Source organism: Stegostoma tigrinum, chromosome 26, assembly GCF_030684315.1.
Source record: "Stegostoma tigrinum isolate sSteTig4 chromosome 26, sSteTig4.hap1, whole genome shotgun sequence".
Classification (NCBI taxonomy): Eukaryota; Metazoa; Chordata; class Chondrichthyes; order Orectolobiformes; family Stegostomatidae; genus Stegostoma; species Stegostoma tigrinum.
This window is the reverse complement of record NC_081379.1, coordinates 14,451,190-14,474,222: the sequence shown is the minus strand read 5'-3', so window position 1 is coordinate 14,474,222 and position 23,033 is coordinate 14,451,190. Positions and strand designations below refer to the sequence as shown.

At 40.3% G+C, this 23,033-nt stretch overlaps 1 protein-coding gene across 1 annotated transcript in view; it reads right to left on the bottom strand.

Annotated features, from left to right (window-relative positions):
- Positions 1-22,597, bottom strand: part of LOC125464083 (aldehyde dehydrogenase, mitochondrial-like) — a 50,652-nt gene extending 28,055 nt beyond the window's left edge. Inside the window, exons 1-5 of the mRNA XM_048556117.2 lie at positions 22,474-22,597; positions 22,139-22,292; positions 9,769-9,873; positions 8,257-8,397; positions 3,039-3,118 (exon numbers count right to left, since the gene is read on the bottom strand). Coding sequence (XP_048412074.1) covers positions 3,039-3,118; positions 8,257-8,397; positions 9,769-9,873; positions 22,139-22,264 — 452 coding nt within the window. The 5' untranslated portion in view covers positions 22,265-22,292; positions 22,474-22,597. The remainder of the gene's footprint in view (positions 1-3,038; positions 3,119-8,256; positions 8,398-9,768; positions 9,874-22,138; positions 22,293-22,473) is intronic.
- Positions 22,598-23,033: the final 436 nt, after the last annotated feature.

The window sequence follows — 23,033 nt, the reverse complement described above, 5'->3', positions numbered from 1 at the left end:
AGGTTTCTATGTTGTTAATGGTATTCATAGCTGTTTATAGGGGGTGCCAAATAAGATCTTATTCCATGAATTGCTACCCTGCTGTGTTCTGCATTGTAATCAATGTCCTCGAAGGGCTGCAACTGTTTCTCAGTTTCCCTCAAGATAGAGGACAAAACAGAAATGGAAAGCTCTTGTTGGGCTGCATTTTGGATGATTACCTCTTCTCTAGATTCCACTTTCCCCTCAGTGACAAGTTGTTGTAGATCAGTTGTATAAAGGTCTTCACAAATGGGACTCCAGCAGCTCTTTAACATTCTCACTCTCCACTTATTTAAATCCAATTTGCTTTGCAAAAGTCAACACCATGTTCTTTGATTCTTGGAAGCTCCTCTGACAGATCAAAGCCCTCAGAATCTTGAAAAAAAATCTGGGAGAAACTTCCATCAAACTGCATGCAAGGATTCTTCACTGACATCACCACAGGACCTCCCCAATAACATCAATTGCACTCTTGATGTCAAAGCTCTTCCAAAACTGAAGAACACTGACCCTACTCCCCGCGGTGGCTGAAATCAGCCTCTTAAATGTGCATCTTAAATAATAAGCTTTAAAAGCTGCTATTGCACCCTGGTCCAAGGGTTGAAGGAGAGAGAGATTCTGTATGGGGATAGAAATAGCACTTTGATGTTCTCAGAAAGCTCAAAAGATGGGAGGATAGCTTAGCACATTATCCAGGATGAGGAGAATCTTGAAATCCAAATTTGTTTGTCTTCCTGTAATACTTCCCAAATACATCTTCCAAAATATTGAGAGTCAGAAAAGATTTGCCCTATCATCTAACTCTTTCGCTTGACCTAAAAGTAGACACCTAGAGAAGACTTAACGGTACCTGTTCAAGGCTTGTAGGTTGACAGAGTGGTACAGCACCACAGGCTTAAAATCTCCACTAGCAAGAGGCACCCAGCAGCACAATCATATAATCCTCTGCCACCTTAAAGCCAGGAGCATATGCTTCATAGAAACCCAAGTTCTTGATGGCGTTCACTTCCATATGCAAGATGACCATGTGATGCCAGTGCAGGGACTCTTTCAGCATCAACTCTGCATGTGGTCGGGACGAAGCTCACCAAACAATTATGATGTTGACACATACTCCTCCATGCAATAACAGAATTGTTACAGCTGACAAGTTCACGTTTTAGAAATAGTATTCTCCTGTTCATTAGTGGTGTTACAGCCAATTTGTGTTGTTGGAACACATGTCCTAGCAGAACCGACTGCATCTGAATACTTCATTGATTGTTTTAAAAGAATCCCTCTTCGCAACTGCCTTCTCCCTTCAACCCCATCTTGCAGTTTGTCCCCTCCTTGCACCCCCATCTCCACAGCCGCACCCACCCCTCACCCACCTGCCACCCTTGGAAAACAATGCAATGAAAGTAGCATAGCCAGAAGAAATAAACCAACTCCCAACTAATAAAGGGAATTGTACATTTAAAACGCCACATGTAAGATCTTCTTACTAAAACAAAAGATTAGCTACTAGAGGTTACAAGAGACTAGACAGGGAGCATAGTACATCTGGTGTCAAGTTCTTGAGGTCAATTAAGAAGGGCAAATTATTCAGTTTCCACTCTCTAGGTTTATTCTGGCATCCTCTCCGTTATTCCCACTGAAAATGATTAATCCAGTCAGACTGTGGGCAGAATCTGAGATTCTGATGGTTTTTATGATTTACTCACTAGGGACAAACTCACTGAGCCACTGAGTCTGTTTCTACAATTTTGTTTGAAAAACAGCTCAGTTTAAGTTGGGTTTTTATTAACTCTGCATTGGTTAAATACTCTCTTCCTCTTCGGGTCTTTGTGTGGTTCAGAAACAAAGAATATGTTACCACTTCTTTATTAAAAAATTTCTTAAACGGAATTTATTTGCTTAAAAGAGTACTTTCAAGAATCTGTACAACTGATCAAGTATCAATATTGTAAGACGTGAAGAATTCAATCAATAAATCGATTAAAAACAGACTCCCGCTAACCTGTCGTTTAAAAGACATTTCCTTATTTTGCCCTTCTTTTGATCACTTTAAATCTGTCCCACTGATTACTGACCCTTCAGCCACCGGTGAAAGTGGTGAAAAAAAATTCACCAATGCAACATTAATGACTAACTTCCCAAGCAAAATCCTCATTACATTCAAGCTTAAGGTATACTTGTTGCAAATATGGAACAGAATGTAATCTATTCAGACTCCCAATGCTCATCTAACGATGTTTCAAATTTGAAACAGTTTCTCTTTTCCAGGCTAAACTTCAATATACAAATAGCATATCATAACCTTCAAATACACATATAATTATCAGCAATGGCTTGTGATACAGCAACATTTTATACATTTTTACTCATTTATAAATATGATCTTAAATACAAAGACAGCATTTATTAGAACATTCATTCAACTTTAGAAGCCACTGGTGAAAATCCAGTAGGTCAACTTTGGAGGCAGGAAATTTTTGAAAATTGCCTGTTGGTCATATACTAGATAGGCTTCAAACCTTGATCTTGCTAGAGAAGGGAATCAGATCTTTATGTTAAGGCGCTCACGATACTCCACTTTCCCCAGCCTCAGGCATTCCAATAACTCCTCTCACCTGCAGACGCCACTTACAAACACCAAAATTGAACATGCCTCCTTGAAGGCAACTTAATAAGCTGAGTCCAGAAGACAGAACAGATGAATAGAGCAGATGAGCAAGACACAGTGACATCAGGGTTGGGACCCACATTTGGTCCTGATCTTGATTCTTGATAAAACGTTCCATCCAATAATTCAAAAATAATTTGAACAGATTTAGAAAGAATTCTTGGCAGAAAACTTAGCAGGAAACAGAACATTACTGATCTGCAAAAAGCAAGTGAACCACTTAAAAATCAATTACTTACCAAGTTAAAAGAGAGCACTGATATGGAAAATACTAATCTTTCCATAGTAAGACAGTACTATTACATAAACTCTTAACAAAAGGAACTGAAGAGAGTATGTAAATAATGCATACCTGAGACATTTGATAACCAAATTTAGGTCTGCCATGTAGGCTGTGTGGTATGGTTTTCCATTGTCCAACGTCTCCAATGACTGCAAAATAAAATTATATTACAATAACGTGATTAATTGATCAGAGGTACCCTCCCACACATCACCTCCTTCCATATGTGACCTCCTGTCTGACCAAGGCTGGCCAGCACATTTCTAATTAACAGCTATACCGCCACAACAGCAAGAAAAAAAAAATTTCTGGATCACTGCATTGGACTGCATGAATGCTGAAATTTATGGTACCCTAACAGAAACTTCAACTTAGCAATTAGAACAAGTTCGTTTTGCTTAAATATCATTGGTTCTAGAAGCCCCCAAGGATCGATCCTCGCCCAATCCAATCTGTCTTAGTGACATCATAAAAAATACTTCTGTTCCACATTTATACTGATGACACCCACAATAGCCATTCATTCCCTAGCATCTTCAATTTGCTTTGTTATTAGACATACAGAATCCTTAAAGAGAAGAATTGTTTCACAATACATATTATGGAAGTCAAAGCCAATGCCTTTGGCCTCCGATCTTTTAACTCTATCCAATTACTTCATCGTTGTCTAAGGTTCAACTAGACTGTTTATAATCTTGTCATCTTAACTGATGCAGATAAACTTCCACTGTACATCTATTCCATCACTAAAAGCTCCTACTTCTACCTCTTAATCAGGTGTTTCTTGTCATCGATGGTCCCTTGGAATCAAAAATGATGTGTGGCATTAAGTGTTCTGAAGAAGGGTCATTGGACACAAAATGTTATCTCTGCTTTCTCTCCATAGATGCTACCAGACCGGCTACATTTCTCCAGCAATTTGTTTTTTTTCTTTCAAATTTCTAGCATCCAATAAGCCAAAGAACGCAGGTATGTGGCAAACTGGATGAGCGATCAAAAGACTGAAGTGCTCAATTTTAGAATCCCCTTCAGGGAAGCCACATCATAGTGGGGAAAATTTACATCCTCAGATTGGCTTCCTTCTTCTGCCACTGGTGTTCCAACTCATAGTTGAGACACTGAGCCTTGAAGCTGCTTGTGCCTTGATGGATCAGAAAACACTATGCCAAGCATTAGCAGGTTTCACCTTTGTAGTCAGACAGCAGTGTTAATGCCTCTGTGCTTTTGGGCAGTTTTGAATATATGTTTACACTTTGGCTACCTTTTGAGTAATGGAGAACTGGGAGAAGGGAAGCTGCCCAGGAAGCTGGTTTTTGGGCATCCATCCGTGCACGAGTTGGCTTTTTCAGAGCAGCATTTTTATGCTAGTAGATACAACTTCACAAAGGATGCTTGCCTTGATCCAGTCGTCGAGTTGGCTCGCAAAATTTTACAAAAGCTGCCACTAGCAGCGCTTTCAAGAATCTTAATGTGATGTTTCCAGATGATCCAAGTTTTGCTGTAGTGCAGGAGGGTAGTCAACACCACAGCCTTGCACATCAGGACCCTCCTTGAACTCCAAAATTCCTGTTGTCAAAGATGTGGCAGTGCCAGTGTTGGACTGGGGTCAACAAGGTCAGAAGTCAGGGAAGAGTACTATAGTAATGTGGAGATCAGGGAGGAGCACAAATAGAAATGTGAAGTTTGTTTAAGGAACGCATACTGCGCGTGCTCAATATGTTTCTCCCTAGTGGGCAGGGAATATGCAGTCAAGTGAGGGAGCCTTGGTTCTCAAGGGAGGTCAAACTAGTTAAGAGGAAGAAGGATGCTTCTATAAAAGTTTATGAAACAAGGATTGGAAAAGGCTCTAGAGGGATACAAATTAGCCAGGAAGGAGCTGAAGAAGGGGCTTAGGAGAGCTATCGGGGACATGAGAAAACCTTGGCAGACAGGATCAAGGAAAACCCCAAGGCTTTTTACACATACGTGGAGGAATAAGAGAACGGCCAAAGACAGGGTAGGGCTGATCAAGGATTGAAAAAGGGAACTTGTGCACAGAGCCTAAAGAGATAGGAGGAGTCCTTAATGAATATTCTTCTTTGGCATTCACAACTGAGAGGGACCTAGTTGTAGGGGAGGACAGTGTGAAACGGGCTGGTAGGCTAAAAGAAGTCCATGTTAGTAAGGAAGATGTACTAGGTATTTAGAGGAACTTGAAGACAGACAAGTACCCCGGGACCGATGGGATTTATCCAAGGTTTCTATGGTAAGCAACTGAAAAGATGGCAGCACCTTTGGCAATGATTTTTTCGTCTTCACTGTCCATAGGTATAGTGCTGGAAGACTGGAGAGTGGCAAACTTCATTCCCTTGCTCAAAAGGAATGGGGGATAACCCCAGAAATTACAGGCCAGTTAGCCTTACTTCGGTGCTGGGAAAATTATTGGAAAGGGCTCAGAGATAGGATTTATGATCACCTGAATAGGCACAGTTTGATTAGTGATTGTCAGCACGGATTTGAGGGGTAGATCATGCCTCACAAACCTTACTGAATTCTTCGTAGAGGTGACGAAGCACATGGATGAAGTGGATGTGGTACACATGGATTTAAGTAAGGCATTTGATAAGGTTCCCCATGATAGGCTCATGCTGAAGGTAAAGAGGCATGGGATAGAGGGAAACATGGCAGATTGGATTCAAAATTGGCTGACCCTTAGAAGAAAAAGGGTGGTAGCAAATGGAAAATATTCAACATGGCGCTCAGTTAGGAGTGGTGTACCACAAGGATCTCATCTGGGTCCTCTTCTATTTGTGCTTTTTCTAAATTATTTGGATGGAGGAACGGAAGGGTGGATTAGTACATTTGTGGACAATATGAAGGTGGGTCGAGTAGTGGATAGTGCGGAGGACTGTTCTCAGTTAAAAAAGGGACATTGATAGGATGCAGAGCCAGGCCGAGAACTGGCAGATGGAGTTTAACCCAGAAAAGTGTGAGGTGATTTATTTTGGAAAGACAAACTTGAAAGCAGAATACAGGGTTAACGAAAAGATTCTTGGCAGTGTGGAGGAGCAGATGGATCTTAGGGCTCATATCCACAGTTCCCTGAAAGCTGCCACCCAGGTGGACTGAGTTGTTAAGAAGGCATATGATGTGTTAGCTTTCATTAATAGAGGGATTGAGTTCAAGAGCCGTGAAGTTATGCTCCAACTATACAAAACCCTGGTTTGGCCACATCTGGAGTAGTGTGTCCAACTCTGGTCACCTCATTACAAGAAAGATATGGCAGCGTTGGAAAAAGTGCAGAGGCGATTTACCAGGATGTTGCCTGGAATGGAGAGATGGTCTTACGTGGAAAAGTTTGAGCACGCTAGGGCTTTTTTCTTTAGAATAACGAAGGATGCGAGGTGACTTGATAGAGGTGTACAAAATGATCAGAGGTATAGATAGAGTGGACAGCCAGAGACTAGTTCCTAGGGTGGAGGCAGTTATTATGAGGGGCCATAACGTTAGAGTGAATGGAGATAGATATAGGTGAGATGTCAGAGGTAGGTTCTTTACTCTGAGTGGTAGGGGCGTGGAATGCAATGCCAGCAGAGGGCAGTGGAGTCAGCCTCATTAGGGGCATTTAAGCAGCTATTAGATAGGCATATGGATGCTTGTATAAGGTAGGGGTGGAGGTTAGATAGACCTAAGGCTCAGGGGAAAAGTTTGGCACAACATCGTGGGCCGAAGGGCCTGTACTGTGCTGTATTGTTCTATGTTCTATCTATAACACCAGGTTAGTCACTTGACAAAGGGACTACACTTTTGAAAGCCTGATTTCAAATAAACCTGTTGGAATTTATGTGCTAGTGATAATGGGAACTGCAGATGCGGGAACTGCAGATGCTGGAGAATCCAAGATAACAAAGTGTGGAGCTGGATGAACACAGCAGGCCAAGCAGCATCTCAGGAGCACAAAAGCTGACGTTTTGGGCCTAGACCCTTCATCAGTCCCTCTGATGAAGGGTCTAGGCCCGAAACGTCAGCTTTTGTGCTCCTGAGACGCTGCTTGGCCTGCTGTGTTCATCCAGCTCCACACTTTGTTATCTTGGAATTTAATGTGCTGTCTGACTTCTGACCTGGTGTCAAAGGCACATTGTTACCAGTGAAGGCAGCATTGCCAGGACAGTTGACTTTATGTTGGACTTCTTCATTGGCGGTAACCTCTTGGAAAAAGGTGCTGACATTTTTATGGGAAACTGCATTTACTCCATAGTCACCCTTCTACCCAAAAGTTGTGGGGGAGGGTGAGATGGGTTGGAATGCAGGGGGAAAGTGGATGAAGACCTTTGTCTCGGTGACATTTGAGGACAAGCCAAATGTCATGTAAAACATGTTGTAAAGGTTCAGCATTCTAAATCTCCTGGGAGGTGGCAAGTCATCATGTGTAGGTCCCCTACAACATTACGGTCATTGATGTTCATGGTAATGAGCTTTGTTTTTGCTGAAAGTAGCTAAGGTTAAAAAAAAACTTGCCATCTAGACTACAGTGGGTACTGGATGGCATTTCATTTTGAATGACGGGAATGACTATGCTCGAGTAGGTGAGCAATATGGGGGTGATCACCCAGCCTTGCTTGACTGCAGTCTGGATGTACAAGGTGTCAGTTTCAGATCTTTCACTGAGGACAGCAAAAGTTATTTTTGTCATGCAGGCAGTTATTGAAGTTTGCTATTGTCCTATGAGCAACCAAAGCACTGGAGAACAATCCATAAATCTTCACAATTTAAAAGAATCAAACACCTCGGTCAGGTTGATAAAGGCAAGAAATAATTCTGAATTTTGCTTCCAACGTTTTTCCTAGATTTGCCTAACCATAAAGGCCATGCCTTCAGTGCCCCCACATGTTTGGAACCAATGCTGGGTTACCAGGACAAATTCTTCAGGACCAGGAGGAAGACGACCAGGATCTCGCTGCAGTGGATTGTGGGGAAATCACTGTAGATTCGACAATGAGATTTATCCTTTTCTCGTAGATAGCTATAAATTGACCAAATTGTTTGAACCCCGTCCCAATACATCTGTAATCATAGCTAACTACGATGCTGAAGGGCAGGTGTTATTGTTAGGGACGTGTTCGTATTCAATTTGAAGTGCCCTGCTCATGTTGACAAACCAAGTTAAAATAAACAGGAAATATTAAATCCAAGGAATGTTAGGACAGAATTTGGGAGTGCTTGACAGTTACAAAACTTTTGTTCTTGCTGTAATGTTTTGCAAAGTAAAACAGACTGCCAAGTGCAACAAAACACAAGGAGAACTTACTGCCAAATATGCTCGATCACGCTCAATGAGATCAGCTAAACGGTTTATAAGGACCCCTCTTTGTGATGCATCCATTAATCGCCATGGAGATCCAAACCTAAATGCTTCTTTTGCTGCCTTCACTGCTTTATTCACATCATCCTGTGGACAGACAGAATACCAAACATAAGCCAACATACAGGGAGAAAGCAAGCATTTGACAGTGTTTGAGGAAATATAAACATTGAACCGACTATCAGGTACAGGAAATTGAAAGAAACTTTAAAATATCTTTACTGGCACTAGACAACGCAGTTTAAGCCATTTTCAATCTAAACGAACACTTTTCCCACCCTTCAACACACTTCACGGAACAGAAATAGGCCACATGGTCCTTTGTGCTTACATCTCATTGAAAGATGCATCCAAGCACTCCCATTCCACTTTGCTTATTTACTCAATTCCATTCAGGAAATTGAAATCTTATGACAGTTTGCCAAGCAATACATTTCAAATTACAAATAGCATTTTTTTCTTCTCTCCACTGTCACCTCTGCCTACTACCTTAAGTGTCCTTTCGTAACTAGAAACAGTTTTTCCTTCTTTCGCTCAGGCTTCTGCAACTTCCAACTGCCCAGGATAGACGTCTAGTCCAGGCATGGAGATCTTGTCTTGGCTAGTTTTCCAGTGTATCCCAAACCCAGGAGTTGTTATTTGAACTGAGATTTAGGCACCGAGGTACGGTGACTTTGAAAACTTTACTGACTTTGTAAAAACACGTGACAAGAAATTGCAATTCTATGCTAATCCTTGTGATTTTGAATGTTATCAAGACCTGCTTCAAATATTCTCTCTTAGACCACTGGACAAGTCATAGGAGCAGAAATAGGCCATTTGGCCGATCATGTGTGCTCTGCCATTCAATGAGATCATGGCTCTGATGATCCTCAACTCCACTTCCCTGTGTTTTCCCCATAATGTTCAATTCCCTTATTGATTAAAAGTATCTATCTCAGCCCTGAATATACTTAACAACCCAGCCTTAACACCCACTGTGGGGTAAAGAATTCCACAGATTCACTATCCTCAAAAGGAATTCCTCCTAACCTGCATTTTGAACGTAGGATCTCTTATTCTGTGGTTCTAGACTCTCCCAAAAGGGGGAAACAATCTTTCCACATCTACCCTGTCAAGTCCTTCAAGAACCTTGTATGCTTCTAATGTTACCTCTTATTCTTCTAACAATTAGACGCTTAAACTACTCAACCTCCAGTCACAAGGCAGTAAGGTACCTTTATTCATCAGACCCTCAAAAGGGCTTACTTTTGAACAAATTGGCAGTATAATTCAAAGCATTTGAGAGATATTGTTTCTGCAATGTTATCCCTATTTACAATCAACACCTGATTCATTTTCCATAAATCTGTCCATACTTAAATTTATTATGCAGAGTCAAGATAAAGGAAACAGCTGGCTCTGGTGAAAGGGCAGAAAATTATGAGAAATAGACAACTGACCGGCTACTCAAATTACCTGGTCGCCCCTGGCAACCTGGCAGATGATTTCCCCTGTGGAAGGGTTAATGGTTGGGAATGTTTTCTTACTGACAGCATCATGCCATTCATTGTTGATAAAGATCTGCAATAAATAAATACATACATACATACATAAATCACCTTGCGTTGAGGATAGGACATTAATTTCTCAGGATTTCTTTTATTAGCAATTGAGAAAGCAGACAACGATCACTGTAGAATTCAAATAACATTACTCGCACCAAACTGAGGCAGGGATTTTGACCCAAATTTTTTGACCTTTAAGCAACTGACCTGGCATCGGATGTGTTTGAAGACAAAGTGAAAATAAGTCATGTCAAAAAGGCGTAAATTTAGAAATAAGTTGGGTCATGTAGTTATTTGTTTATTCAAATACTTAAAATTTGGTAATGATTGTATCCTATGGTACTCAGGTCATTTTTAAAAATTTATGCACCATTGCAAATTGTCCTTCAGCATGTGCTAATGCAGGTACACTCCAGAGACATTCTACAATTTTGACTCTGCGATGAAGCAGCAATGAGTCTTGGAAACATATAAGTATCTTTGTGATTATTTCAGAAGTGATACTATTCCCGTGTGCTTGGGATTATAGTCCTAAATAGCAGGAATATTTGAATAATTTTCACCATTGTTGAGATGGTACACACAGCAGTACATTCACTCCCTACACACAGGCTGAACGTTTACAGCAGGAGATGGGTCATCAATAAAGTATCTTTGCCCTGGATGATGTGGAATTGAATATTGTTGGAAATGCACTCAATGGGAGTAATTCAACACACTTCTTATTTGCACCTTTGGCAAGGAAGCAAGTTATTCACTAGTGAATAGCCAGATTCTGGCCTGCTTTAAAATCATTGTATTTATGTGCCTGGTAGTGTTTAATTTCTGGTCAACTATGACGCAAAGAAAAATGTGAAACTGTCGGATCTGTCTCATTGGAGATTGCGAACTCCTGGCACTTTTTTGGGGGGTGAAGGTTATTTGCCATGTAAGAATCCAAAGTTTAAATGCTGTCCTGGTCTCATATCATCCAGACATGGGTTGCTTCAGAGGAGTTTGAAACTAAGCTGAATCCTGCGCAGAGAATATTTCTACATTTAATTTCATGACAGCGTGGTCATTAAAGAAGCCAAAGACATCCGAGTTAGGACACTGCCAAAAAACCCTGTTCAGAAAATAAAGTGTAGTTGCAACGATTAGCAATCAACAACCAAAGCCAACTTCCTCTGTCAGATTGGGTTCAAATCAGCAAAACTTTTTTTTGATTTCCACCGACAATGTTATTACAGCTCCTTGATGTCACACTTAATGCATCCCCAGATTTGAAATCTTTACCCATGTTGAACCATGTGTGATAGGATTGGGAGGTGTATAGTCCAAGAAGAATCGAGAAATCAGGAGTAAGTGGCTTATTGGTAAGTAAATGCTGCTGGTAGTGGAGTTAATGAATTCAGTTTTATGCACTGAAAATACTTGGGCAATTTTATACTTTTGTCAGGTGGATACTCAACCAAATAATAGATACAGTAACTATTACTAATTAACTGTTCCAATATAGTAACATTCCATAAGGCAAAAAGGCAAATCCAGACCCACAGTTTCTCACATGCAGTTCACCAATCAAGGAAAAAAATATCTAGGGGAGACTCAGAGTGTAATAGGCAGGAGACATTCATTGAAGGCCCCAATGGCTTCTGCTTAAAACTAAATCTAAAAAAAAAACCAGAAACTAGAAAAGCTGGTCAGAGAGGTGGCTACACCCGATCTGCTTCCATTGTTCCAACTTTAAAAAACAGCCCCAAGACCTCAATTGTTTACTTTTTTTTAAAAAAATGAAAGAAAAAGAGACAGCTCAGTACCTCTGCCTTACAAGCTCTACCAAAAAAAAACAAACAGGCAAAATAGTGCCATAAAAAGTGACAGCTTCATCAGTTCTGGAGCACAAAGTAAGGCACATCAGTAAGGCATTTGATAAGGTTCCCCATGGTAGGCTCATTCAGAAGGTCAGGAGGAATGGGATACAGGGGAACTTAGCTGCTTGGATACAGAATTGGCTGGCCAACAGAAGACAGCGAGTGGTAGTAGAAGGAAAATATTCTGCCTGGAAGTCAGTGGTGAGTGGATTTCCACAGGGCTCTGTCCTTGGGCCTCTACTGTTTGTAATTTTTATTAATGACTTGGACGAGGGGATTGAAGGATGGGTCAGCAAGTTTGCAGACGACACAAAGGTCGGAGGTGTCGTTGACAGTGTAGAGGGCTGTTGTAGGCTGCAGCGGGACATTGACAGGATGCAGAGATGGGCTGAGAGGTGGCAGATGGAGTTCAACCTGGATAAATGCGAGGTGATGCATTTTGGAAGGTCGAATTTGAAAGCTGAGTACAGGATTAAGGATAGGATTCTTGGCAGCGTGGAGGAACAGAGGGATCTTGGTGTGCCGATACATAGATCCCTTAAAATGGCCACCCAAGTGGACAGGGTTGTTAAGAAAGCATATGGTGTTTTGGCTTTCATTAACAGGGGGATTGAGTTTAAGAGTCGTGACATCTTGTTGCAGCTCTATAAAACTTTGGTTAGACCGCACTTGGAATACTGCATCCAGTTCTGGGCGCCCTATTATAGGAAAGATGTGGATGCTTTGGAGATGGTTCAGAGGAGGTTTACCAGGATGCTGCCTGGACTGGAGGGCTTATCTTATGAAGAGAGGTTGACTGAGCTCGGTCTCTTTTCATTGGAGAAAAGGAGGAGGAGAGGGGACCTAATTGAGGTATACAAGATAATGAGAGGCATAGATAGAGTTGATAGCCAGAGACTATTTCCCAGGGCAGAAATGGCTAGCACGAGGGGTCATAGTTTTAAGCTGTTTGGAGGAAAGTATAGAGGGGATGTCAGAGGCAGGTTCTTTACGCAGAGAGTTGTGGGAGCATGGAATGCGTTGCCAGCAGAAGTTGTGGAAGCAAGGTCATTGGGGTCATTTAAGAGACTGCTGGACATGTATATGGTCACAGAAATTTGAGGGTGCATACATGAGGATCAATGGTCGGCACAACATTGTGGGCTGAAGGGCCTGTTCTGTGCTGTACTGTTCTATGTTCTATGTTCTACAAAGTCTTCAGCCCACTGTTAGAATCCACAACATTTTGCCATATCCACCATACTCAAGAGTGAATCAAAACAATTTAAAGACTAGCATCCTAGAAGTGTGGATCTCAGAAAGAGGCAGAGGTAAAATTTTCACCACTTGGCATTTTTGGTTGATGACGATTGCAAGTGCTTTAGCATAGTCTTTTCATTCACATACTAGGCTCTAGCACCACAGAATGGCTACATGAATATTCCCTCCTTTTCCCATTAGTTCTTCCAATCATGCACTTAACTAGATTGGGTAGACTGCAAAGTTTCCATCAGAGTCAGAGGTTTTTGTTTAGTGTTGTCTGTATTAAATTTGGATTTTCATTTTTGAAGTAGTGACATAAGTCTTCCTGAGTGAGAATGAGTTGATCATTAACTTCTATTTCTGTAGCCATGATTATTTACTTTCAAAATGGTTTGAGGCAGCTAGTTTTCAGAACTAAAGCTTTTTGTTTACAGCCTATAACTAAATGTGCTGAGGCTGAGATTTCTATACTTGTTCTTTTGCAGGCATGTCACAATACATTTTTGGAGCAAGAGGGACTTGGACCCAGAGATAAAGAGTCTACAACTTCTGCACAAAAAGGGGAAGTGTCCACAGTTTAGAGAAACCGACCATTGTTGGTTTTGAGTTGTTCTGCAGAAGGTTTCATAATAAATATTGCCCCTGAGAAAGGCAGAACATAGAGTAAGGAGGTCATTATAGACCCAGAACAAAAGCGCTTGCATAAAACCCCTAAACAGGTTATTTGACGTGGAGAACACTTAAGCCTTCTATGATAGCTCCAGGAAGAATTTGTCAGATTTTGCAGAGGCAGTTGAATTGAAGTTAACCCATCAAGATGTTACAGAAGAGGGATTTTCTGATGTGTTGGTGTCATATGAAGTGTGCTTACAAATCATGTGTTTTGGGATTTGTAAAGGAACATTTGAGTTTAATGGGATCACATTTCATCATTTCATACTTAAGTTTGTTGTATAATAGTCTATTTTATCTTCATTCTTTTTACTTTATATAATAGTTTTATTGTTATTTGAATAGTCAACAGTGCAGCATTTGCAATGCCAAAGTAGATAATTCTGAAGACCGAGTGAGGAATTTTCTCATGCCAATTGAATTATTGATCCTCTCCCCATAAAGGCTATTCCCCTCGTGCTCTAGATTGTAAAAACTGTTGAGATAGCTAGCTTTCTCTCGTGCTGTATTTTCTGCATCTTTGCTCGATCTTAGAGACTGTCTAATCCCCTGATCCTTACAGATTTTTAACTGTTTCTTTAAATTTATTATCTTTAACTTCCTTGTTTAGCCCCAGATGATGATACATCCTTCTCAAAGCTTCTCTTTCTCATTGATGTAAACCTTTGCTAAGTCTAAATTATCTCCTTAGAAACATCTGCAACTGAAATTCTATTGGCTTACATTTTACCCCAGTTAACTTTAGTCAATTCTGTCTTCAAATCTGCACAGTTACCTTTATTTTAGGTTTAGGAACACTAGCTTATACGTGCCTTTCGACTGGAGCTTGGAATTCAATTATGTGACTGCTGACAATTAGAGGCTCCTTTGCCATGAAGTTATTGATTAATTGTTGCATTCCACATATCTATGGAATAGAAGGGTGCCAATGAATGATCCAAGGCCATTGCACAGACCAAGACCAGAATAAAACGGATGCGAGGGATAAAGAGTCATTCTCACTTAGCTGGGGTCAGGAAAGAGAACACTAACTACAGCCTCACACAGGCCCTTCCCCACCCAAACTATTTCAAAATGAGGATGTTCAAATTTTGCTTGTTAAAGTAGGGCACAGACTCTCACAATATGACCGCAGGCTTGCTTAAGGGAGGTAAATATTGATTTTCAGAAAGTACCATAGGCCAAGTAGACTAATTTTCACAAGAGCTAGTTTGCAAACAGGCTGTCATCACAAGTCCATGTATTTTCACAGAACCTTAATGATTGTTACCATAAATATTTTTAAGATGTTGACAGATTGGAAAAAGTTGATGCATAAGAGACCGGGGGATCCTCGCACACCAGGCTTTGAAAGCAAGCAGTTGTCAAGGTGTGTTAGCCCTTAATGAAAGAAGGTTTGCATACGGGAGTAAGTCTTACTGCATTTTGAGTGAGACCACATCCGGGATTAGTGCATGGAACCAAGATATTCCTGCCAAAGAGCGAGTTCAAATGCACACTAAAAAGATTCTTGGGATGGCAGGTTTGTTGTACAAAAAGATCAAGTGGTCTGGGCTTGTATTCAGCTGAGTTAAGAAAAATGATAGGGAATCTCATTAAAATGTATAGAAGTTTGACAGGGCTGGTCAGACTGAATGTAGGGATGATGTTCTTCCTGGGCAGTGAATCCAGAATGAGGTGTCAGTTTCAGAATGCACAAGAGATAGCATCTACGACTGAGACGTGATGAAATTTCTTCACTCGGAGGGCAACGAATCTTTGGAATTCTCTACCACAGAAGGCTGTAGAGGCAAAGTCATTGAATATGTTTCAGAACTAAATAGATTGAGAGGCTAACACTGATGTGTTATATCAAAAGCAGTTAGCAAGTAATGATATCCAACTCTTGACTCCAATACCACCATCCAGAATTCTTACCCTAGTTCCACAAAGCTGTATTTTTACCCAGCTAGGTATATCATTCGAAACACCACACACGTATCATTAAAGCATGGTGTTTTTTCATAAAACATTACAGTGGAAATATGACTGAATTGAAATGTGTACAGTTGTGAAGGCAGCCATATCGCTTGAACTCTAACATTCAAAGATAAGTCTGAATTTCTGAAACATTTGGCAGAAATTCAAAGTAAAATTTAAAATGATTTGCATGAGAGTTGAAAAGAAATCCTAAAATTCATACTAAGAGCACAGTGACTCTCTCAAATGTGGATGAGCAAACAGAGCTTCATAGTTTGTTTTTAAAAAACAAGAAATAAGAGAAAGATCATTTTACATTGTAACTATACAGATCAAATATAGATGTTATAAAACCATAAAACACAGGAGTCAAAGTAGGTCATTTGGTCCATTAAGTGTGCTTCATCATTCACTGAGATCATGTCTGATCTCATAATGCACAAGTCCACTTTCCTGTCTTCACCTCAATGCCCTTACTGAATTAAAAATCAATCTATCTCAGCTTTGAATATACTTAATGACCCAGCATCAACAGTCCTCTTCAGTGAAAAAAGTCCACAGATTCACTACTTAGAAGATACTCTTCAGTCTTAAATTAGCAACTCCTTATTCCTCAATCGTGTCTTTTGGTCCTAGACTGTAGTGCAAGGAAGAAACTACCTTTCCCCATCTACCAAATACCCCAAGAATCTTGTTTTGGAAAGGTCACTTCTCTAATTTCCAAACAATACAGGTCTAACCGACTTAATCGCGCCTCATAAAACAATCCCTCCACATCTGCTTTCAGTCTAGCGAACCTTCTCTGGAGGGCCTTCAATATCAGTACATCTGTACTTCAGCAAGGGGTCGAAAACTGTTCACAGTATTCCAGCTGTGATCTGACTATAGCTATCTCTACTTTTACATGGTTAGTAAATCCTGGCTGTTGATTGAACAATAACTCTGTACAATCCCACAGTGAGTTCATTCACTCTGTTGAAGAGAGGTTTTTCTAAAGAAAAACAATTGAAAGGGGTGTCTCTGGCCAGGAGCTTCTGCTTTAACCAGAATTATACATCTATCTCAAAAGATTTTGAAACTGAGTCAAAAACTGAAGTCTGGGGAAGACTCATCCGTTATCCATGAACGGAAGCCTACCAACTAGCCATTGTCACAATAATGGGAATGATGAGAGTTAAGAATAATAGTTTCTCTGAATTATGAGCAGACTTCTACCTTGAATTTGCCTTCCAATTTCTCTGCCTATTAAAAGTCCAGTACAGTTGCTTTGAAGGTGAATAAATCTGAGCTCTGACTTGCTGAAAACTGGCTGGAAAATTTGCCCAACAAGCCATATCCAAATCAATCTTGCCTGGTTAATCCTACTCCAACATATCTACCAAAAAGATTGCCCTTGATAGTTTGTCCCAGATAGTGAAGTGCTGCAACATTGATACACTATATACACACACACACACACATATATATCAATAAGAGGATGATAGCATGAGCTTATTTCAAGTTGTGGCCTTTTCCAGGAATTAAAAGTGATTTGGATAGAATTAAGCAGTCTGAATCTGTATCAAGATAATTGTCTGGGCCAACATGGTCGGAGAGGAAGGCTAAGGTTGTGTCACATTCTTCAGTTCTACTGACCTTGTGTTGTACAGCAGCTGAATGAATTTTGGCAGTAATAATGGAGGACACACCAGTCTGAAAATTAGCAAACTTTCAAAATGCACAGAACTATTTATAATTTCTTGAAATCCTAACGGTGCCTGTTTTTCTTGTCTATATTGTCTATTCTAATCACATTACTCAGAAGCATCACTCACTGCTTGCAATCATTACTCCAAGAAATGCCTGCAATGATTTGATGAAATTCCACAAATTCTGAAGAACAGTTTGTACATGTTTGCAGAGTTAGGAAAAAAAACACATTGGGAAATCACATCACCTGGTATCAATGCAGAAGTGAAGCTTCATTATTAGCAAATTAAACCTCCCATTCCAAACACATCAGCCATTGCCCCAGATGAACCCATTTAGTCAAGAGGATAATTAGGGTTCCACAACTGTCCTCGAGACCTTGGACCAGAAATGAGACAAGGAACCTCAGCCTGTTACACTCTAGGGCTGCCTGAGTAGCAAGTGTGAACACTGAACAGAGACATATTCAGGCTTGTCACACAGGAGAGAGAAGCACTAGAACCCTTCATTGGAAATCATCTGTTTCCACACATGACCTGCATTGGATACTTACTGTTGAGTTGTGGCACAGTATCCTTCAACAGCACCTTCAAAATACATGATCTCTACCATCTAGAGGTTAGAAGAGCATTGAAATACCATGCCTCTGCAAGCACACAGCATCCTAACTTGAATTATAACATCATTCCTTCATTGTCAAAGTGTCACAATCCACAACCTCCCTTTTTAATTTTGTTCATGTAGCTAAATCACAAATGACTGATATATTTCAAAGAGAATTAGGGATGGGGAAAAAAAGACTGGCTGACCATTTAGCCAAGTCCACATCCCACAAATTGGAAAAAAAAATCAAATGTGGTCCCACCAAGGCAAGCCCAGCACTTCCAAGTACACTACACAATAAGCAGGCTGCTCAGCAAATACTTAGCTTGTGTTACACAACTTTAAACACAAAACATCTTGACTACCTGTTTAAATTACTCAATTGAAAACACACTTTTAAACATAAAAGTTCTTTTTTTAAAAACAAAGCTGCTATCTTAAAGCTTTTGGTCATAAGAAGAGGAGAAACAATTCAAAGTGATAAAATTTTTAATCACTATTTAAACTTAGTAAAGACAAGTAATTTTATTTGTAAAGTAAATTCAAAGAGTTTGACACTTATTTTTGATCAGAGAAAAGTTTTAAAAGTGACAATTATGTGGATTTGAGAATTTTCCAAGGGATGGAGCAAGATAAATTGGAAAGTCGACTCAATCTGCCTTCCAAAAATACAACTTTTGTAACTAAATGTACAGAAACAAGTGAATACAAAATATAAGTTTAGATATGATTTGACACCAAGACATTGGGTTCATAGCCACAGCAATAACGGATTTGTTTCTTTTTTAAACGATAAAAAGAAACACATTCCAGGCAATATAAGTACCTAACTGCAGGGTTCCAGGAATCTTGAAAGTTCAAGAACATTTCTACATCAAATTTGGACTTGGTTTAACCATTCAGGCTGTTTCTCACCATTTGTTATTTTTCTAGACAAATTCTTACTTGAAAAGATGTGCAAGTTAATTGTAAACTAACATTAAGCACTTCTGTCACTGAATCAATAGGACCGTTTAAAAGTAAGCCCAAGTACAATTGTTTGAAATTGGAATTGATAAAACAGCTATTCAAATCAATTTTCTTTCAAGCATTCAAAAGGGAAACTTGTCAAGCTTAAAGTGGATAAACAATTTTTGCTCTTGCCAAGAATTAATACGAGTACAGTGTAGGTCCTTTCTATACGTCATGAAATAAGAAAACATTTGTTTTAGAAAGAAGTTAATTTAACACCAAAACAGCATGGTGATTCAGAGGTTAGCACTGCTGTCTCACAGCACCAGGAAGCCAGGTTCGATTCCACCCTTAGCTAACTGTCTGTGTGGGTCTCCTCTGGGTCCTCCCACAGTCCAAAAATGTTCAGGTTAGGTGGATTGGCCATGTTGCATTGCCCATAGTGTTCAGGGATGTGTAGGTTTGGTAGATTATAGGGGGATGAGTCTGGATCGGATGTCTGAAGGTCTGTGTGGAATAACTGGGCCAAAGGGCCTGTTTCCAACCTGTAGGGATTCCACGATCTGTGATGAAAACCAAAAATCAACCTCAACAGTGCAGAAGACAGACATGATTCAATGAGTTACTTCTGGGGAAAAATAAAAGTGCTGCTTAAAAGATCAGCCAAGCAAAATATGTTACCATCTGGAGCCAACTAGGAATGTTTAATTTCTGTTTTGAAATATTATGTAAATAGCTTTTGGATAGTAAAATTTCTCCAGGGATCATGAATGAGATGAGACAACAATCAGTGGGTGTGAAATAGAAACGTTTGCGGTTAGAAGATTCAGGGAAAAATGGGAATTGCAATAACTCACTTTGGGTGTAGCTCAATGTAATATCCATTTAGTATTGATCCACATTCTATGAAAGTGAGGTTGAAATTAATAAGTTGATAGCTTTATTTGATGACATCTTATCCTTGTCTCTGGACTCAAGTAAAAGTGAATGGTTGTCTGGATACCATACACATGGCTTACTCTCCTCTGCATGGTCCCAAAGTTCTTGAAAACAGAATTCAATATTTTAATAAGATCACCCGAAAGTCAACAGCATGTGTCATCATATATGCTTACACTGGTTTTTGCAGTATGTGAATTTGCATGTATGAAACAGGCTGCATGAAGCAGGCAGCATACGCTAATTAAGAAAATGAAAACAAATACTCAAATGATCAAGTCAGACATTTGTAAAGGGACTGACTTGAAGATGACCAAGATACTACAGATAAGCAGGAGTAAAAATAAAAGGATTTTTTATTGTGGACAATTGAAAATTATGTAGAAATAGTACCCAAGAATCATCCACAAATACAGTTGAAAAGGACATCGCTAAAGGCACTTCTACTATTTGAAGTGAAGGAAGATGCAGCATTGATTTCTCTTGGATCCACAGAAAAATTACTGGAAAGATTTTTCTAATTATTCACTTCATGACTGAATTTTTCTTCCAGATCCTGCAATATATTAAAATATATGAGTGACTGTGTGGGATATGTGTGGGGCCACTTTGGGCGTGTTGAATGTGGTTGTGGTGACCCTTCTTTTATTAGAATGTTGCTAAACTTGGGAGACTGCAGAGCAGATTTGCAGGGAACTTACCAGGACTGGAGGGTTTGAGATCCGGGCTGCTTTTTAAAACCCCAGGTGCATCAGGAGTGGCCTTGTGGAGATTTGTAGAATTGCAGGGAATTGGACAGGGTGATTAGCCAGGATCTTTCTCAAAGGGTATGGGTCCAAAACTGGAGAGCATGGTTTAGGGTGAAGGGGAAATAGTTAAGAAGAATCCGAGTGGTAACTTTTTAAAAATTGTGTAACGTCTGGTTGAGTTGGATTGAAGGGTCTGTTTCCTTGCTGTATGACTAACTTAAAAGAGGCCACAACACAGGCAAAAGATTGGAGCTCCATTCTTTTCCTTAGGAAAAAAATTTCAAGTCTGATGTCTCCTGTTGGAGAGGCTTGCCTTCCTAGGAGCAATTGTTGGACTGACATCTCCCATACTTCATATATTCCTGATACTCAGTTGAAGGAAATAAACAGATCCAGGCCTTACTTAAAAGGGATTTATTCACAAAAAAAGTTACAGGAATCTCTCTCCTGACTTCACATCTTCCTTGTGTCAGTAAGTGTCTATATGCATTCAATTAACCATCTGAACCAATGCAATCTGCATGTGGTCAATTTTTATTGATACAACTGAAAAAAATCAGCCTGCTTCTCAACCGTACCTCTCCTGATCCTGTCACAAGAGAAATGCAGCACTCACTGACAGTGAAAGCTGCCAATTGCTCAAATTTGTCACAATCAATTTACCTCTTAACTCATCTCTGTTGGTGATTCTACAGGTGGGCTCTTAACTGCTGCCTTACTGAGGATTGCACTAGAGAACACATTTGGATCTGAAAGTGGTGGCCAAGTGTTCTCTCTGGCTGGAAAATTCTGCCTATGATTGAAAAGATCAAGTCATAAAAAAAATGCAGCTTTATGTTAGTACATCAAGTCTGTGTGAAAAGAACATTGCACAATTTAATGTTAGACTTCCACAAATGGATGCCATTTGAAAATTTTTTTTAAAAGTCCTGTTACAGGAACTTTCACTGCCCATTTCCTTCAACTTACTGAAATTGTTAAAATTATTATTACATACTTCAATTGTGAGAATAACATTTGTTACCTTGTTTCACTAAGTTTCCTTGAGAAAGTCATTAATTGCCTTGGACCACTACAATTCTCTCCAATGTGGTGAAAGTATATTGCTGCTTAGCAGGCAGTTCAAAAGATTGTAACAGAGTTACAGTGAGGAAATAGTATAATTCCAAGTCAAGGTGTTGGGCAACTTGAAAGTTACAACACACACACTACTCTTGTTCTACATATTTATAGATATCACATTTAAAATTTGTTCCAGTACGTTTTGTCAATGGTGGTTGCAGCAGAACACATGTTTATCATACCAAATGTAATGCCAATTAAAGGAGTGTATCTTGCCTTGTACATTCTTGATCTGTACAAGAGACAAGAGCTGCACCAGGAAGTGGAAAGTTTTTTCTTAAATTAGTCACGATTTCTGGCTTGTAGATGTTCAGAAGGCTTGCGAAATGCCGTATTGTTAACTTAACGAAGTTCTTTACATTGCTGATTTAAGCCTTACTAAAAGGGGCAATTTCGTCTGGTAATAAATAATTCGCATTTCAGTACAGTTTCATCAAATACATTTTTAATCAAGTTACATAGTCAACGTCCATGATTATTGCACAGAACTGCGTCCTATTACCTTATCATAGTAAACATCTGGCTGGGTGTTTGGAGCTGGAAGTGCTGCAGCCGCAGAATATCTCCCGACTCCAGAGGTGACCACTGCAAAGACCCTGGAAAGTGAACGGACTTTCGAACACAACATTTTCGCGAGGGGCAAATAAACACTTCACCTGCGTTACAAACAAAAAAAATTTAGTTCTCGTTCCTTCACGATCCTTCAACGCGCGGCGCCTACGGAAGACCGAACCCACTCCCAGCTGCTAATCAACTGGGAATTAAAGTAACATCGACACAAAGAAAATACGGACAGGATCGTGGAAGAAGAACGAGACAAATATTTCTGGAAACAACCTTCAGTCAGAAATCATGTGACGCCAGGCAACAGTCCAGATCCTTTCCCCTCCTCCCTAGCTTGATACCCGCCCACCAACGGTCATTCGTGATCGTTACAGCTTTTCTGTATCGACTATTCACATTAACCGCCCCATTCCGCCGTCAATCACAGGCGTAAACTGCGCGACGCCCCCTGTCGATCACAGACGTGAGGCGCTCCATTCCGCTGTCAGTCACAGGCGTGAACCGCCCCATTTCGACGTCAATCACAATCGTGAACCGGCCTAGTTCCGCTGTCAATCACAGACGTGAGCCGCCCCACTCCCGCCGTCAAACACAAGCGTGATAACAAAGTGTGAGGCTGGATGAACACAACAGGCCAAACAGCATCTCAAGAGCACAAAAGCTGACGTTTCGGGCCTAGACCCTTCATCAGAGAGGGGGATGGGGAGAGGGTTCTGGAATAAATAGGGAGAGAGGGGGAGGCGGACCGAAGATGGATAGAAACGAGAGTGTAGGTGGGGAGGGGATAGGTCAGTCCAGGGAAGATGGACAGGTCAAGGAGGCGGGATGAGGTT